Here is an 18849-nt window from a genome sequence, read left to right on the forward strand (position 1 = left end):
ATGAAATTAGTTAGTTGCAGGCTTGCGGAGCTCTCGTTGAATGGCACAAAAAGCCGCTTATGATAATATAATAATACTTCGCTTCGCCATAGTGTTACATTTAATTATCATGTATTATATGTTCATTATATCCACGGGAAAAACAAATTTTATTTTATAATAAATTTCTACGTCACACACAATTCATTTAGAAAATAAAAATTATTTTTAATTAATTATAAAAAGAATAAATTTTGTTAGGAAAATAATTCCTGTTTTTTTTTTCTTCAAATAATTATACCTATATTATATTCCAAGATGAAACTTTCGAGTATAAAGAAAACAGTATAATATAGATGATTTTTTGAAATTAGAGACTTGTACAATAAAATTGGATGGAGGAAATTTTTTAATAGATTAATTTAAAGGCAGTTAAAGTGCTAAGAGAAAAGTTGATGCTTGGAATCTGAGTGGATCTAAGGTGCGTTTTAAATCTTCTTTCATATAATGGTGGATATGAAAAGCTCGAGAAAAATCTACCCCTTGTTCCCATAAATAAATGGGTCCCATTCTGAATAACCGTTCTAGATATATATATATATATATATATGAATGCTCTTGTGCAGCCTTTGTTCATAAATCACATACATATATATGTATATATATATATAATATGCACATCTCACTGACTGCTTTGTGTTCAACTTATAGAAAAAAAAATTAAATTCCAATAAATTGATATACACTAACTTATTGATTAAAACATTACTAAAATTTATAGATATATACCCAATCAAAAATTTACTAATGGCGCAGTACTGGCACCCAGTATTGGCGCCAGAGTTGGCGTAACTTTGGGATGATAACATTTTACCAGTATTGGCTGCCAGAGTTGGCACCAGTATTGGTAACCACTACTGGTTCAGTACTGGCCGAGTGCTGGCAGTTTTGTAATGTATTGTATACGAAAAGAAAGCTTTAACTGTAACAGAGATAAGTTTCACTCCAGGTAATACTTTCTTGGTATACTTAGGAAAAAGTGTCTGAAATTTTTAGTAACCCAAGACAAATTAAATATTAATTAAATTAGTCAACTAACTAATTAATATTATATTATATAAAATCGAAAACACCGCAAGAATTTTCATTCCATCTTATAATATATATTGCAAATTATTATTTAAATAATCAAAAAATAAATATAAAAATATGTTTATTATAAAACCAAAGTTTTTATAATCTAAAATACAGTTCAGTAAAAATAAAAATGTTTATGAAATAATTATAATGTATATAATTATGCAATTAACTATTTAATTATTTTATTATCCACTTTAATTAATATTAATTATTATATCAAATATAAATAAATTAACATTGAATTCAATTCAATTTACATAAAACAAAATTAGTTTACAAATTAACTCATCACAAATATAATGATTTAATAAATAATGAATATACTAAATTCCTGAAATTAGGTAATTATTAAAAAAATTATCTGAATTACTTTTTAAATTAACATTAAATTTTTGTTTATAATTCACTTTTGGAAAAAAACTGAAGAATAACATTCAGAAACAAATTACAATAATTTTATTGACCATTGAAATATATAAGTTTGTAGGTTTAACTATTTTTTATAATTTCTATTAAGAAAGGTTAATTATACACGGAGAAAAATGGAAAAACGAATAAAGTAACTTTTACTACTTTAAAAGTAAAATTGGACCTGTCCGAAGTTTCTGCGCATCTCTGGCAACTTTTACTCGAAAAATAGTAAAATTGACTATTTCTGTAGTAAATTTTACTGTTTCCGTAGTAATTTTTACTATTTCTGAAGTAAATTTTACTATTTTTGGAGTAAAAGTTGCCAGAGATGCGCAGAAACTTCGGACAGGTCCAGTTTTACTTTTAAAGTAGTAAAAGTTACTTTTTCTTTTTTTCCGTGTATATATTTTATATTATTGATAATATAACATTTGTGCAATTTTACTTGCGATTGTATTTAATTTTTTAAATTAAATTTATATTATAAATTTTATTTTGAAAAATATTAATTTTTTATAAACAAACAAGCATTTTATTATTATATAATTTATTTATTTTTAGTTTGATCTGTTAAAATTTTGTTTGGTTTATTGCATATATTTGAAAACAAACAGAAAATCTTGCAAAATATTTTAGACTTGGTCTCAGGAAAATTTTTGTTTAAATAATTTTACCCACAGAAAAGCAAAATAAAGTACATTTTAATTTTGAAAAAGAAAATCAAGTTGAAAAAATTTTGATGAACAAAATATTTAAACAAAAAGAATCATTGGGTTCACTCTAGAACTTTTTGTAAACTAGTATTAATCAAAAAGAAAATCTATTTGAGCCAGTACTGGCTCAATATCGGCTCAGTACTGGTTAGCCAGTACTGTGAGGGTGGTACTGTACCAGTACTGATACAATGAAAATACCAGTACTGGTTCAGTACAGACTGACCAGCCTCGGCAGCCAATACTGAACCAGTACTGCGCCAGTAGTCAACTCTGGTATAATACTGAAATTTTTGGTTGGGTACTTATATATTAATCCACCAAAATTTAATTTTAGTATCTACTTTGAATTATTTTCCATTCTAACAAAATAAAAGAGATAAAATAGAAAAAGAAGACAAAAAGAAAAAATGAGAGAAATAAATAATGGAGAAATGAATAAAAGAGAAAATAAATGATTAATGGAAAAAAGTCTCTAATAATAAATTTAATGAAGATATAAAATTAAAAATTGTAATTTTTTTTTCTTTGCGTTTATAATTGAAAAGAATGAAGGAATTGGTGTAAGTCAAGAGTATAACTGTGAAAGGAAAAGAGAATCCAAAAGTACGTTATTAGATTTTGAATGTGCAATTGAGCTGTCTGTGAGACACAAGAATGGTACATTGTGAAAGTTGCAATTTTCTTTTTCGCCACGCGACCTAGCAAGAAGAAAAAGCACCCTCTCGAATTCTCTTTCTGAAGATATCGATTAGCAAACACTCTGGGAATGGTTATAGTGGTATATCTTTAAAGAACGCACTTTAAAAGTGCTTGATATCAAAAGAATGTCATCGAATGCAATAATAGCACTCAATAATCTTTTCATTAATTTATTAAATCATTGCTCTCTCTCTCTCTTTTTCACTTCTGAATTTTAAATTTTCTTACTTTCAAAAAAAATTTACGAATTTTTTCTTCTTCGAATATTTATTTTACACTTGCTAGTTATTTTTTAAAATTAATTCATTTTCAAACGATTATTATTATTTTATCTTAACCTTTGCGCTATCGAAGTTTTTTGGACTACCATAGTTATTATTTATTAACTAGGTATTTCATTTCCAGATAATTTTTAATTATTCAATTTTAGTAATTTTTTTTTCAAAATTCTTTGCAACACTGTTTTCTTGAAAGGATCAATTCGTTGCAATTTGATCCTTTTAATAAAATAGCGAAAATAATGTAGGAAAGCATGCATATGTGAAAAAAAAAATTAGAAAAAAATTGTTAAACTCACTAAACTATGTCAGTGAGATTTTAGTTTTTTTTTCTTAATAAAAAGAAATGATAAACAATATTTATAAAAATTGAATAATTGTAAAATAATATAAAATAACAATTGTCAAAATGCACACTTTCCTGAAAAATAAATACACATGTATATGTATAAAGAAATGCATAGAATATATTGTATATATGCGTATATATAGAAAATGAAGAAAAAAACAACAAAAAGGACTCACCTTCCGATTTAAGTGCCGGTGGTTTACGTGTGGCCCAATTCGTTCGGATGCTTCTACTCCCCAACCACTGGCCATTCATGGCACCAATAGCGCTCTCCGCTTCCTGGAACAGTCACGTAAGAATGTGAATGACGATAAAACGCAGGCATCACGAAACAAAAGTGATTTAAGCAGGCATAGGGAAAACCTCGATCAAATTTGCTGGGCGCGACATAAAACGGGCGGGGCCCCTATACCGGACGAACGACCCCCGGTGTTCAAATCCAGAAAACCGAGGGAAAACGGAGAAGGGCGAAAGGGGTAGGAAAAGGGAAAACGGAAGCATTGCTAGATCGTATGTGCTCGTAAGGTTCGTACGCTCGACCGAGCAGCCAATCAGCCGACGACTCGGATATCTGAAATGAGATCGGATGACTTGGTAGAGCGCATATAAAAAAAAAAGAAAAAAAAAAGGGTATCGTGGGCCAATTTTTCCTTCAGAGCTTCAGGCATGTATCATTCGCGCTAACCCGTATCGATGTGACGTGTAATTTTAAATCATCTGATAAAATTTATTATAGCTTTAATAATTTTTAAATTCCTTTTTTCTGTTTCTATGTTGCAAATCAATTTTTTTTTTTTAAATTAACAAACTCAAATGTAGTAATTACAAAAATTTTGTCAATTTTTGACTGAAAGAAACTGATGACAAAATTATTGGTTTTGAAACTATTTTAGTTTAATAGAAATTACTTTTTACTGCACAAGTTTGAGAAATTATATAGCCTGACAGAAACTGACTTGTACTACTGTTACATGAATTTTCGGACAATGTACGACATGTCTGACTTAAAGTAATTTTTACTACTCATACCAGAATCACCAGAATTTGACTTGTTTGATATTAACCAACGTTTGACAATAACAATAGAATACTATTATGAGAAATTTCGTCTGACAGTAACGGATTATTACTACTGATATGAAAAACACAGTAATTCTGTGAAGTTCAATCCGACAGAAATCGATCTTTACTAACTGATATCAACAATTACGAGAACAGTTACTACTGAAATAAGAAAAAACGTAATTGTTTTTCTTACTACTGATAAATTCGTAAAAAATTACGTCTGACAGTAACTGATCTTTACTACTGATATAAAAAATTACGCAGGAATGCTGAAAATTTTCGTCTGGCAAAAATTATCCTTTACTGTTGATATAAAAAAATAAATTTTTTAAAATGAAATTCTGTTTTTTAGAAACTTAATCTTATCTATACTTTTACTAAAACCAACGAGAATGATCAAATTCAATTATTTTATGTAATTGATAAAAAAAAATTGTCTCCTACTGTATAAGACATTTATTTGTACAATTTTGACAATATAAAAAAACAACAACAAAAATAAAATTTTCAGAGAATTTTCACTAAAACTTGGGACAATAGTCATATAAATTTATTAGTAATTAAATGTTTTATTGTCACAAAGATATGGCATTCCAACGTCTTTCAATTGCGGTTGCTTGTGTGAAATCCGTTAAAATTTCACGAAATCGTTTGGAATTCGTTCAACTCTTTTTGAATGATTTCCAACTTCTTAATGTAAGTCGTGATCTCCTTACATATATTTTTCGGTACTTTGAGTTCATACCTTTCGAAAATATCTTTCTAAATCTCATGATTCTAAACGAAGAATCATATATATATATATATATATATATATATACATAAATGTATAACGCAAATTTTTACCACACTTGTGAATAAGTTATATAGAAAATATTTTTAAATTACTCAATAATTTAAAAGAAAAAAAAAATGTTTTATTCAATAATAATTATATAATATTATTTTCATTTTAATGATTATAATATTTAATTAATGTAGTTTATAAACATTTTTTTTAAATTAAATAATTCTAAAAAAAAAAAAAAATGAAAAAATAAATTATTGTTCGTTTTTTGATTATTTGTCAATAATAAAAAAATTTTAGATTTCGATGATATATTATAATTATGTGATGGTATAATTGACGTAAAACTTATATGATCGCTTTGTAAGATTATCACATAAATCAACAAATTACGATAATAGTGGTAAGATCGTGAGCAGGGTTATTTTGTGGGTCACTTCCTCAGGGATTTTCATTATGTAACGTCTGACCAAAGTTCGTGACCAGACAATATTCTACAGTAAAAAAAAAAAAAGAAAATAAAGAAAAACATCATCATCGAGAGAAAAGAATCATCGTTTTTTGAGGGTTGACTTTTTCCGTATGGTTTTTATATACAAAATATATAATATATATATATAAAAGACTGTCCATCCCTTCATATGAGAGTCGCATGACAAATAACGTAAAAGTGACTCTACCACGTCTTTCTTTTAGGATAGCAACAGCACATGCAGGACAAAGTGATGAATTATTCTACCATGGAAAGAGGGAAAGTGCACATACGTGGTCATGAAATTAATGGTTTTCGAAAGGCTGTGAGGGTAAACATTCGTATCATAATTTGACGACACAATTCACACATCGTCATTCGTTTTTTTTTAATATTCAAGGTAAAAAAAACTTGCGGGTGCTATAAATAGTATAGAATTTAAATATATTTGAATATTTTAAAAATTAAAAAAAAAAATTTTGGAAATATTTTCATAATGTTGTCTTAGAGATTACCTACTTATTTAATTATTTATTTTAAATAAATTTTCTATTTTATTCTAATAAAAATTTGATTTATGGTAAATAAAATTTTAGTTTGAAACAAATGAATAATTGTTTAGCTCTGAGACATATTTCTTATTAATTCAAATAATAATAAATCATATTTGAATTGAATAAAACTTTTTTCAGTTTATATTTTATCGTATTAAAAATTAATGTTCAATTTGAATTTTCTATTTTTAATAAACCTCTAGAACGGATAAAGAGTGCGACCTAAAACTCGAATCTGAATCAATTTGCGTCAAGCGATAAGTTTAAATGCAATAACTTTAAACTTTGGTCGATATTGTACAATATTGTATAGAAATAATGAAGAAAAAAAAATGCTATTCTAAATTTTAGATTAATATCTATTCTCCTATATTCAAGAATACAAATTATGCGTTTTTATTCTATGTGAGGATATAATATTCTTATAATAAGAATAATATTTTAGAAACAAAAATATTTGTTTATTTTTTTAAGAATATACATTATATTATTAATATTGAATGATTATTGCTTATAATAAAAAATTCTTCTAAAATTAATATTAATAATTAATTAAAAAAAATAAAATATATACAAAAATAAGATGCAATTCTTAAAAGGGCGTCTTGATTTTCATTTTCTCTTTGACACTATATACGTATATACGATAAGTATTATATATCTAGATATATAATGATTCATGCGGTCATGCACTTGATGAGGGTACCCATAAAGTTGTGTGCAAAAATTCTGATAATGGGAAATGTACTTTATGATGTGGAAAACGTCAAAATTGTCAAATGCGCTGAATATAATATATACTCATAATTTGTTATATGACATGAAAAATTCATAAAGTCGATATTCACGAAAATGAAACATTCAAGTAGCAGATTATGTTACTGCATACGTGTCAAAAATATCGCGCAATATATATTTACGTTTATATTTTCGAGTAGTTTTAGTAGTAGTAGTAATAGTATATATGAATAATAGAACAGTAACTATTTCGTGTAAATGAATATACAGAAATATTCCTCTAACATTGTACATTGGGGAATCATATTTTGAATATTCAAACTGCATTTCATTAGCGCCCTCTGCTCTCTATTTTATATATATATATATACAGGAAAAGAGATAAATATAAATCATGTGAAAATAGCCGCCTAGGAAAACGAGCAAAACTTTGGATATAGGTGAATAGTGCGCAAGAAAGTTCTATAATTTCTTATATCTGGTGTAAAAATCCTGTATAGCGTACTAAGTGAAAAAAAAGTTGGTCAGATCGAGCTGTAACGTGCACATAGTTTAGCCCTGTGGGTAAGTACTGTAACCACGAAGTATTGTTAGGTTTTATCAAAAACTGTAGGAGGGGGTTGAATTTTTTTGAAAAATTTAAACAATGAATTTTTGAAGAATTCTAACTTTTAAACAATAAGATGAAAAAAATTTAGACCTGTATGATTTAGAAAGGTTTTTCCTGCTCTTTCGAATGGCGAAAAAAAATTAAAACCCTTCTTTTAAATTAAATTTTTTTTTGACTTAACAAAAATGTTTCATATTAGGCTCGTTTAATCCATAATTATGTCAGCTTTCGATTGGTAGTTTCAGAATATAAGTAAGTAAGCCACTGTTCTTCCTTATAAAAACAAACTTAGTTAATATTTCATAAAGTAGAGTTATTTATCATTTAATAAAAAGTTCTACTTTTTATTTGTAAAAATGTCAAGTCTCATATAGAAATCATCTCAATTAAAACAAAAAAATAAAACTAACTGAATAATTTTTTTTCTGGAAATAACATTTCATTTAACTATATTCATTTCACTCCTAAATTTTGAATTTTGGATTTATTTAAATTTCACAAAATAATTTAACAAGTTCAATTTGGGAAATTTTTTTAAAATATATTCTCACCCAAAAAGAACGAGAAATGATGTAAGGTAGGATAATATAAAAAAATCCCCCTCAGATATTTTTTTTTTCTCTGAAGCAATATAATACATTTATTTTTGCGAATTTAACATTATTTTCCCTGTCAGTCAGATAATTTCAATGTGGATTTCAACTGTCAAGTATAAAAATTTTTAAATGTTTATATAATTTTTTTGCCATGTAAATTTTTTATACAAGAACTCAATTACGCTACTTTTTTTTTGTAAAACATTTAACTCACACTTTTTATTACGGGATTGTGTTTTAGTTCACTGTAGGTCAACCCTAATGCTTAAAGAACTTTACATACATTACTAAATCATGAGTCTTTGTTCAAGAAGTAGGATTACGTGGCCAAATGAAACTTTCTTTTTTTATCACGAATTCCACGTGCCTTAAATTAGATTTTGTTTTACTTATAATGTTGCTTACAAAAAAAAAAAAAAATTATTCAATCTAAATATGTAATGAAGTTTTTTCTCCTTTACTTATTTAGTAATGAAAATAAAATTACAGTTTGTATCCGCAAATTAATATCCGTTTAGAATTACCGCAAAAATTGAATTCAAAAAATGTTTTCCTTTTCATGAAAAAAAACCAATTTCAGTGAATTGGAAAAAAAATTTCTTTTCAATAACTAAATTACTTGGAATATATATTTTTTTTTTGCATCGTAAATACGCATTTTTAAGAAAAATATGGAATACACATAACAATCATTAAATGACAATAATCGAAAATCATTTAAGAGATGAAAATAGAGTCATATCACTTGACATTGATATAGTGTGTGCTGATGAATAAATCGATAAAAGCTATAAGAGCATGTTATATATTTATCATATAATGACATGTATATATAAAATTTTATTATAATCGGCCTATAAAGCTTAACAATGTTTGACATTGTGAGTTGAATGGTAAAAGGGTTATTGTTTCTGTACTATATTTGTATGTACATTGTGAAGGGTGTAATTATGATACTTCCTATATTCACGGGGGCGTGAAATGGATTTTGAAACTTTACACTGTTACGAATGGGTGGTTTATTTCAGAATTCGAAAACAGGCTGATCAACAAGGCAGTAGAGTAAATACCACGTAACGCAAAGCATATCGATTAGTGAAATTGAAGCTGCTCTGTAATTGAGTCTCGTATTTGAGATGATGCACTGTGAATTTTAAAATGATCCTTTAGTGAATATTAAAATCTTTCGTTGTCCTTCAGCTTTTGCGTTAATGAAAAAGCTCTCGCTCGTCACACTGTTTTAAAGGGAGACAAAAAAAATTACTTTCTGTTAACCGACATTAAAGATTTTATTAGTTTCCAACTTTTAAATCAATAATTTCTGTATTTGAAAAGAATATTTCAATTCCTTCAAACAGTACACGTTTCGATATATAAATAAAAAAAGTAAAGAAATAATCTTCCAAATTCCGTTATAAATTTATTCTATCATTGAGAGAAACGATTGGTTGTGATTTACATTTTGTTCGTAAGAGTATTGTTGATAATCTATATTAGTTACTGTTAACATTTAGTTAGTCAACATAACCATTTCGTTAGTAAGGTAACTAATTAAATAGTTTTTCCAACAAACTAATTAGTTAAAATAACTAATAAAATAGTTATGCCAAACAATAAAAATATAACCACAACTAATAGATTGGCAGAAGTGTATTTACTTACTAAAAATGGTTATTTAAAAAACTGGTAACTCCAACCAATCTTTTTGTTTTCTCTCAGTGTATATAAATAAAAAGTTTTATAAAATAAAATACAATTTTTCCAAAAATACTGAAAATGGCATTTTAAATGATTTTCTTGAACCCTTATTTAAATTGAAGATGATTTAGTTTTTTCTTGCATTAGGGTCCTTGAAATAATAAAAACAAAAAAAGTATTATTTCAAACATTTCAGCATCAGGTGTATACCCTTATCAGTAAAACCTTTGTTTACCTGCAATTCATTAAATAACAATATAACTGGGGTAATATACTCAGGGTTGGACACTTCGTTCTTCTTAAAATAAAAACACTAGCGCCATCTATGCACGGAGGTGGCGAAGCTTCTCGTAGTGAAACCTAACTTTTTGTGCCATTACATTTTTGGAGCATCAAAAGTAGCGTCTGCTGTGACGTCGGTGCATTTATAGGAACGAAAAAAGTTTTGTGAGCGATGTGATTAAACATAAAAAATGAATAAAGAAAACAAAAAATCGGCAAGGTAAGTTTATTGCATGTATTGTGCGATTCATGATTGAAGAAAAAATGAAGTGAAAAATCGAATCGCGAAACATGTTTGGTTATGGTTAGCACAATTCGAAAATGTTACTTCTACTTAGTGTTGGATACTTTGTTAATTATGAATTTGACACAATTTATAAATAAATATACAAATAAACAATGACGCACACACACAGCACATATTTTGCCAAAGATATTAGAAAAATAATAATGTTAAAAATAAAACTGAAATGAACTTAAAAATCGTTTTCAGTAACGTTATAAATGTTATTTTATTTTTTAACCATTATTCGCTTCGATTTTCACAAAGTGTCCAACCCTGAGTATAATGCCCAACCCTGAATAGATTTTTCTTTTTTTTAAATGATCAGAACTTTTTTAATTTTAGACCAATCAATTTACGATCTGTAGCAAAAGTGTTCCTATTTTGTACATCTTTCTAACAATATAACTCAATTGACTAAATTTATTTTTAAAAATTTATTAATTAATGAAATCTAAATTTAATATTTACTTAATTTTTTAAAATCTTTTCTTTTGCTTATACAAATTAAAATTTTCATATTCATATGGAAAACAAAGTTTTCATTAACCAACATAATAAGAATAATCATATAATTCGTATAATAAAAAATTATAAAATTAAATTAATTTATTAAACAAATAAATAAAGAACTCAACTCCCCTTACCCCCCTTATAAATAAGGATTTATTTTAATTCTATTGATATAATTCTTACAAATTTTGAAAAAAAGTTCCATTTTTCTTACATTTTTTACATATTTCCTACATTTCCTATATTTTATATTTCATTGAAAGAAAGGATGTTTTGTTTACAGTTTTAAAATATGAATTTAAAATTTTTTAAATAATAAAATTAACACTATATAAATATTATTGAGTTAAATAACTGAAAATATTACAACTATAGTATTTTTTTTTAAATTTACAAACTATAATCATAAAATTAACATTGATTAAATTTATTTGTTTTTATTATTATTTCAAGAACCCTAATGTCAAAAAAATTAAATCACCTTCAATAATGAAAATATTTCACAAAATTAAAATAGATATTAATAGAGCAAAATTTCAGATTTGTTTTCTGAAAGGAAAAGAAAAGAAAAATAAAAAAAAATAATAAAAGAATTCTCCTAAATTATCAAAATTAACAATGCTTAACCCACTTCAGCGTTGCGTCATAAGTCAAAGATAATTAACTGAAATTTTACATTGCGATCATCTTTTACAAAGAAGCAATTTAATTTTGAAAATGTAAGGAAAGTCCGAGAGGAAAGATGATCTTGAAACAGTTTAGATCATTCACGACGATTTTGCTCGCGAAGAGAGAGAGAGAGAATTATTTAATGTGTAGAAAAAGATGACTGGGAGAAAATCGTCTCGTAGTTTTCTACGGAAAGCAGTTGAAACCGTGGTCAGAAGTCACGATTTAGATTCCTGTATCCGGAGTAGGGATGCTAGGTACAGAAAGTCATATATAGGAGGGAGAGAAAGAGAGAAGTGGGGTGCAGAATGGGTGGTAGAATTTTCGCGTGTTCCTCGAGGTTTACGGAGACACTCGGGAAATTTATACATCGGCAATAGTAATCTCGCAAGGGTGAGAAGGAGTGAAGCGGGGGAAGAAGGGGAATGTGAAAAGGGTGGTTTAGAGGAAGAGAAGGCCAGATGCCCGGTGGTCCAGATCGATAGGGCATTAAAACGGGGACGAATAAGAGGGTTTGAGGTTCTGCTACTGCTACTATGCTTGCTGCAAACCCAACCAAAAGGGAACACCTTCCTGCAGCAAACTACAGCTCCGAATATCCTTCGCCATAAACGTGGTAAAGCCTCCTTTTACTCTGCCGTACATCTATCTACACAGTAGTGATTTACGTCGCGGATTTTTGGCGAAGGCCACACTATAAAAACGCCACCCCTTTATCCTGACACTCATCCAAAAAAAAACAAGGCTGTAAACTCTCTAATTCGGAAAAATTTTGTTTCACATCGAATCAAAATTGAAAATTGTTTTTCTATGTGCTTTAGGCTAAAAAATGTTTATTGTTCAAAAAAAAAAATGTTCAAAATTTTTTCTTTTCTTTAAGGTAGTATTACACTTTACACCGTGAAAAAATCGAATTTTTTTTTTTTGCATTTTCCTATTTCAAATCATTTTGGAAATATAATCGCAAAATATTAAATCAAAATTCGACGAAATAAAAAAGTTACAGAATAAAATGCAGTGCAGTGTGTTCACGCACACAGCGCCAGTTTTGCGTTTTTTATTTAAAGAAAAAAAGTATAATTTGTTTACTTAAAAATTTACAAAATTTTCTTATGCACCATTCGAAAGAGCGGTTCTTGGCACATAAGAAATGGCTATTGCAAACTTTTTTTATAGAGTTTAATTGCAAAAGTACAGCGTCAAAATTTGATAAAAATTTGTATATTTGGGAGTTAAAACTTTAAACGCGTTTTTCTCAAAACGATGTTTTTTAAACTGGCGGACAGCATAACTCGGGTTCAATTTATCAAGAAATAAGAAAAAAAATATCATTTTCTTCGTAATTAAAGCCTGCAGGCATTATGTTTAAAACCGATTATCTATTCCTTTTTGGTTTTTAGCTACGACCCAAAAACTGCCCAAAAAACCCTTTTTTTGCAAAATTTTTCGAATTCGCTGCTATTTTGGCATTTTTAAATATTTTTTATCGGGCAAGGCACAATTTTTTTAAATCCAATGCCTCTGAGAGGCTGCAGCTTGTCCGCCGATTGACCAAATTTTTTTTTGACTTTGATTTCAGTGCCCTTTGGTGACCAGAAAGATCAAATAAAAATTTTTTTTTAATTTTTTCTTGAAGAACTATTTGTCCATAATATTGTACAGAAGGTTTCTTTTCTTGAAATAAAGTAATCAAAGAGATTTGAAAATTGATATTTCTAAAATTATTAGACAAAGATTCTTTAAATATTTTTGAAAAATCTAATATTGTGTATAAAATTAAATATATATATATATATATGATTTTGTGGAAAAATATGTTATATATGGGAAAGACAAGAAGACCATTAAATATTAGAATGAAAGAACATAAAAGTAAAATAAATCTTAATATAAGAAAATATATTATTAGCAAACATTTTATAAAGAAAAGACAAATTCCAAACATTCTTTACCTATGGAATGTTATAAAAATTTTCCACAATGCATATTGATTATGGAAAACGATTACTAAAAAAACGTTTAACATAAAAAAATGAGAAAAAAAATCCATTAAATAAAAATTAAAATAGTTTTTAAATTCCTTTTTATAATGCCATTTAAGAGCTCATGTTTTCCTTACGAAAATGTTTATTATTATTTATTTGTTCTATTATCCCTATTGTTGCTTTTTTTTGTTGAATATTAGTCTATAAAGGGATAAATATGTTTAAAAATAAAGTTTAAAAAATTCCAGTTACCAATCAATAATTTTTTTTTTTTTAATGGCGAAAGCTGAAGAAACAAACTCAATTTAAATTTGCATTTCAATGCAATTAGTATTCTGTGGACTGTCAAAGCACCACAATAGATACTTTTACCTCTTTGAGTTAATAGTTTTTGCAATACTGCTGACTTTAATTTCTTCTCAATTCTTTTTTTTTATTTTCAACTACTTTAGCTCGATGATTAGAGAATTGTTCGTAAATACTAATAAATTGTCTCGTCAATAGAATTAAATTGTTATGATACTTTATAAGAGCCATAAAATATTAAAAAATATATTTATCAAAGTTATTACTAATTATAATAATATTTCTATATTGTACAAAAAATATAAAAATTTAACACTATTATTATCATATAATTAAACACAATTAGTCTAATTTTCAAATAGTTACAATTTCAATATTATTTGCAATTGTGACTAATTATAAAAGAATATTTTAAATTTAAAAAAAAATCGAAATTTAAAATTTAAGTATTCGAGAATGGAATGCTTAGAAGAATGATAAAAGATAAGGAAGATGAAATAAATGTCGAACGATACGAAGTGGTTCGAATCGCGAGTACATACACATAGGTATATATATATAAATATATTCTTCTCTTGACGAAGAAGATATCGATGGTATACGTCATGAAGACGATTCAAGTCAATCTCAGGATTTTTCAAAATGGAACTGGAATTCAAATGCGAGATTTAAGCACGTCGAACGTAAACGGCGGGACAATAGATATCCCGCGATGGCGTATGAAGTCGTCTGACTGAAATGCTATATATATATCGAAGCTTTTCCGAATGATATTCGTTTTAATATCGAGGACTGAATTGGGTTCATGGTTGGTTTGCAGTCTTCATAAAACCAAACTGGAAAGGTGACGGATTCTCAGAAAGCGGATCAACGCTTCAGGTTAAATGGGAAAACACGCTAGACCATTGTAATTTGATCATACAAAAAAAGTACCAAGACAATTTTGACGTTTTAAAATTACTTTCATAAAAAAAATTTTTTTTTAATTAAATAGAAAAAGTATTTAATGACTTACCGCTTTTTTAACAAACGAAACGAATCCATATCCTTTGGATTTCATAGTCTGTGCATCTCTAACTACTCTGCAATCCCTGAAACAAAAGAAACATTATTAACGCAACAATCTTTAATAATATCTATTTGTTTATTAATCACAGTCTCGATCTCAAAAATTGGTTAAATTATTTTTCAAAAAAAAACCAAGTATAGGGAATAGGGACTGAGTTAATTAAATTGAAATGAAAATTTAAAAAAAAAAACAAGTTTCCAAAGTAGAAATCGTAGGATGCTTTTGCTATATATATAGTTTTTCTTTTTGCGGTTACTTTTACGTAGTTGATCGCAATGTTTCTGTTTCTTTCGATTTTACCAACTTTAATGCGTTTACCTCGCATCAACGAATTCCCTCTTATCGAAGAAACCATTCGCTTACTTCCTTGCCTATTTCTAACTTTGTTGAGACGCGGCTTCGTTCACTATACACTCGTCAAATAAGAGGTTTTCGAAAGTCTCGCGTGGTTCAGTAGAACGTTTCCTAAATATCAAGTGCGGTCTATATACAACAAAATTTTATACATAAAAGTTGTAGTTTTTCCGAAACATTAAAAACTGCGGATAAACAAATGAAAAAAAGGAACAAATAATTCATTGTATTAGGAAATTAGGAAAAAGTTACTATCACAGAAAATTATAAGGTATTAAAATAAGCTGCAACGCTTATTTTAATGCCTTTTAATTTTCTGTGATTAGAGAAGATTGTTATTAATATTTAAAATTTATAATTTATTAAATTATTAATAAATAATGCTAATAATAAATTTTATATTAGAGAACATAAAAAAATTTTAAATTAGTAAACAAAAATTCAAAAGGTAAAAAAAAATATGCGAATGCCAAGTGTTAATTTTTGAAAGTGCAACTTCCAATTAAATTGCAGTGTTATTCGTTGGAACCAATCATTGGAGGGAAATTTTCCAATCTGAGCGCATAAATGGGTGTGAAGGATTGAGAGAGAAAGAGAGAGAGTGCATTTGAACCCGAAATTCGTTTGAATCGAGTCGACGCCTTTTTGGAGTGCGCTTGGCTACACACTACTTGTCATGTGACGTTGATACGTCGAGCATCGACTGACCCGTAAAACATTTGGAATTACGAAACGATAAAACGACGACTATATCTTCTCTCTTTCTCTCTCTACAATCCACCAAGAATACAGGCGACAAGAAGCCGTAGATGCATTGCTCCATCGTCAATTTATTCGCTCTGTGTGTGTACACACATACATGTTTATAACCAAAAGTCTATACATAGACAACATATGTGTGTGTGTTTCGACACTTTACGCGCGAGAGCCTAGTATAACACACAACGTTACGATCTCAGGACGCGGTGGCGAACAATTAACGGAGGTTTATGTCCCATCAAGAACCTCGAAAGCTTTCTTTAATCGCACCAAATGTATTGCTTTCTTTTCCTCTTTCTTGTCTTCCGGGCAAAGCAGACGATACTCGACATATAGTGCCACACTCGCTTGTATTACAATTTACCCGTTAAAACGCCATCTTTTGAATCACCTATCCATATAATCCTCCATTTCTGCTTTTATTACACCGCTTCAATATCCTACTACCTTTCTCTCTCTCTCTTTCCCTCTTCGAACCTCTCTAACCGTATTTTGTGATGATCCTTGTTTAATTAACTGATGCTGCAGAATATTGACGATGCCAAAAGTCGCATACAATATTAACTACTCTATCTTATCAAGAAAGTCCATTATTAATTTTGCATAAAGAGATTTTTGAGTTTGCCAAAGCTTTCGTGTGAATAATATATTCCCTCGAAACAATCATAATGTTGACATTTGAATTGATCGCAAATATTTTACATGGAGAACATTTTGTAAAGAATGTTTGTAAATTCGCGGGAAAATATTTATATAAAATATTTATCGTATATCGATAAAAGTATCTACCCCATGTCGATAAAATGTTACCGACCGCAATGTACGATGTAGTACCCGATCGCACCGCGCGAGCTATATCGTCGAGCTCTCTCGCAAGTGTCCTGGCTACCGATCGCCTATATAAGGTGCACTCCCGCAGAAAATCGGCAGACTTTAGTGTTAAGAGTATGTCCAACATGTGAAATGTAAACAAACATGAAATGTAAACAAACCATGCACATTTTTTCGCAGTTCTCATTTGCGTAGAAAATAAAAATTTGTCGTTTTCTTTATGAAAATGGTAAATTAATGTATTAAAGTTGGTTACTATACTTTATTTAACTAATTATATGAAGTAATAAGTATAATTATAATGAAATGAAAAGTGCACTGAATTAGCAATTTTTTCAAGGTTTCGAAAAAAAAACCATTTGAGTATATCTGAGGCACGGACGTTGAGCGTCTAGGTGGGAGAAGAATGTTGAGCCATTGGACGGTCACATCTTGGAAAGGGTAAAATTCTGAAATTTTACCCCTTCTCTCACTTTCTCCCACCTAGGTCCTCAACGTCCGTGCATCAGATATACTCGAATGCTTAAATTTTTCGTAACCTTGAGAAAATTGTTATTTCATTGTACTTTTCATTTCATTATAATTATACTTATTTGTTCACATAATTAGTTCAATAAAGTATAGTTACCTAGTCTAATATATAAATTTACCATTTTCACAAAGAAAACGACAAATTTTTATTTTCTACACAAATAAGAAGTGCGAAAAAAATGAGAAAATTGCTAATTCAGTGTACTTTTCATTTTATTATAATTATACTTATTTGTTCAGAAAAGTTGTTAAAAGAAGTATAGTAACCTAATATAATATATCAATTTACCATTTTCACAAAGAAAGTTACAAATTTTTATTTTCTATTCAAATGAGAACTGCGAAAAAATGGGTATGATTTGTTTAGATTTTGAACAGTTTTTTCGCAGTTCTCATTTGAATAGAAAATAAAAATTTGTAACTTTCTTTGTGAAAATGGTAAATTGATATATTATATTAGGTTACTATACTTCTTTTAACAACTTTTCTGAACAAATAAGTATAATTATAATAAAATGAAAAGTACACTGAATTAGCAATTTTCTCATTTTTTTCGCACTTCTTATTTGTGTAGAAAATAAAAATTTGTCGTTTTCTTTGTGAAAATGGTAAATTTATATATTAGACTAGGTAACTATACTTTATTGAACTAATTATGTGAACAAATAAGTATAATTATAATGAAATGAAAAGTACAATGAAATAACAATTTTCTCAAGGTTACGAAAAATTTAAGCATTCGAGTATATCTGATGCACGGACGTTGAGGACCTAGGTGGGAGAAAGTGAGAGAAGGGGTAAAATTTCAGAATTTTACCCTTTCCAAGATGTGACCGTCCAATGGCTCAACATTCTTCTCCCACCTAGACGCTCAACGTCCGTGCCTCAGATATACTCAAATGGTTTTTTTTTCGAAACCTTGAAAAAATTGCTAATTCAGTGCACTTTTCATTTCATTATAATTATACTTATTACTTCATATAATTAGTTAAATAAAGTATAGTAACCAACTTTAATACATTAATTTACCATTTTCATAAAGAAAACGACAAATTTTTATTTTCTACGCAAATGAGAACTGCGAAAAAATGTGCATGGTTTGTTTACATTTCATGTTTGTTTACATTTCACATGTTGGACTTGCCCGGAGTCGGCGAGTGACGAAAGAAAAAAGC

General features: G+C 28.1%; 1 protein-coding gene across 12 annotated transcripts in view; it reads right to left on the bottom strand.

Moving 5' to 3' along the window:
• LOC127291435 (nucleolysin TIAR) overlaps window positions 1-18849 on the bottom strand; it is a 907547-nt gene that overhangs the window by 71038 nt on the left and 817660 nt on the right. For all 12 annotated transcript variants that reach the window (XM_051320573.1, XM_051320572.1, XM_051320575.1 and 9 more), the window contains 2 exons: window positions 15146-15221; window positions 3749-3851 (listed from right to left, as the gene is read on the bottom strand). In XM_051320573.1, the coding sequence (XP_051176530.1) occupies window positions 3749-3851; window positions 15146-15221 (179 nt within the window). The remainder of the gene's footprint in view (window positions 1-3748; window positions 3852-15145; window positions 15222-18849) is intronic.

Source organism: Leptopilina boulardi, unplaced genomic scaffold, assembly GCF_019393585.1.
Source record: "Leptopilina boulardi isolate dan_hultmark-lab unplaced genomic scaffold, ZJU_Lbou_2.1 LbouV2_137, whole genome shotgun sequence".
Taxonomy (NCBI): domain Eukaryota; kingdom Metazoa; phylum Arthropoda; class Insecta; order Hymenoptera; family Figitidae; genus Leptopilina; species Leptopilina boulardi.